Raw genomic sequence first — 1,106 nt, 5'->3', positions numbered from 1 at the left:
ATACTGATGTTCCACCTTCCCTGACACCTCCTCTCGATTTCCCTGATGTCTTGATGAAACCTTTCCCCTTGTTATTCGCTGACAGCACTGAGATTTTTCAGAGGAATAGTTAATATGCGAGTGTAAGAAATGAACTTTCAAGCTCATATTACAACCCAACTCTTTAAATTTATTAAATAAGTTATTGACAGTATTTGTGTAATTTGGGTCATTGTTGTTTCCTAAAAATTTTTCAATATCATCTTTAAAGGTAATCCGTGCTTATTTTTCAACTTTCCTCATTGTCCTTTTGAACTGTTCGTCCGAAGACAATTTCTTAATCTGAGGCCCAACAAAAATCCCCTCTTCAATTTTTGCTTCTGAAAGAGCTGGGGATTATTCACATAGATACTTGAAATAGTCGCCATCATTTGTCTATGGCCTTTACAAACTGCTTCATCAAGTCCACTTCACATAAATGAAGTGGAGGTAATAGGACTTTCTTTGTGTCAACCAAACTTTCACGTTCAGTGTTTTTCGATCCTGGTATTGGGCTGACTCTGCATAGCCTTTGCTTCTTTATCCAGTGCTAATTTTGTGCTCTGCTATCCAATTCACACAAAAAACATGGAAACTTTGTATAACCAGATTGTTGACCCAACAACATACAAAGGACTTTTAAGTCTATACAAAGTAACCAACCATGTTCTTTGTATTTGACCTTATTAAGAAGTTTAAGATTTTTGTGTGTTTCCTTCAAGTGAACTGAATGAGTAATAGGAACAGATACATATATGTTACCATTAAGAAGAAGAACACCTTTTAAACTTCTTTTGGAGGAATCAATGAACAATTGCCACACACTTGGTTCATAGGCTGCAACTCCTAGCATTGGTATTAATTCAAAAATATTTTTGCTATAAACCAGTGAACCTTCTTGTGAAAAATATGGTATAAACTGTTTCTCATGATTTTTGTACCAGTAAAATGATGTCCCTGGAGAAAGCAAGTTATTATCCCGAAGACTGGACCCCAAAATTTCTGAAGAATACTTTGGAAAGCCCAAATCTCTCACCAAATCATTAAGTTCACCTTGTGTGAAAAGTTATGGTTCACCAGACGTTTCA

General features: G+C 35.6%; 1 protein-coding gene across 3 annotated transcripts in view; it reads left to right on the top strand.

Moving 5' to 3' along the window:
• LOC106463400 overlaps positions 1–1,106 on the top strand; it is an 88,496-nt gene that overhangs the window by 28,416 nt on the left and 58,974 nt on the right. The window contains exon 1 of one of the 3 annotated variants that reach the window (XM_022390881.1): positions 100–122. The exons of the other annotated variants lie outside the window; for them this stretch is intronic. Within the exon in view, the coding sequence (XP_022246589.1) occupies positions 115–122 (8 nt within the window). The 5' untranslated portion in view covers positions 100–114. Of the gene's footprint in view, positions 1–99; positions 123–1,106 lie in introns of those variants that run through there. 3 annotated transcript variants of the gene reach the window in all.

The sequence above is a fragment of the Limulus polyphemus genome, unplaced genomic scaffold, assembly GCF_000517525.1.
Source record: "Limulus polyphemus unplaced genomic scaffold, Limulus_polyphemus-2.1.2 Scaffold1397, whole genome shotgun sequence".
NCBI classification, from domain to species: Eukaryota; Metazoa; Arthropoda; class Merostomata; order Xiphosura; family Limulidae; genus Limulus; species Limulus polyphemus.
This window is presented reverse-complemented; position numbering and strand designations above follow the sequence as displayed.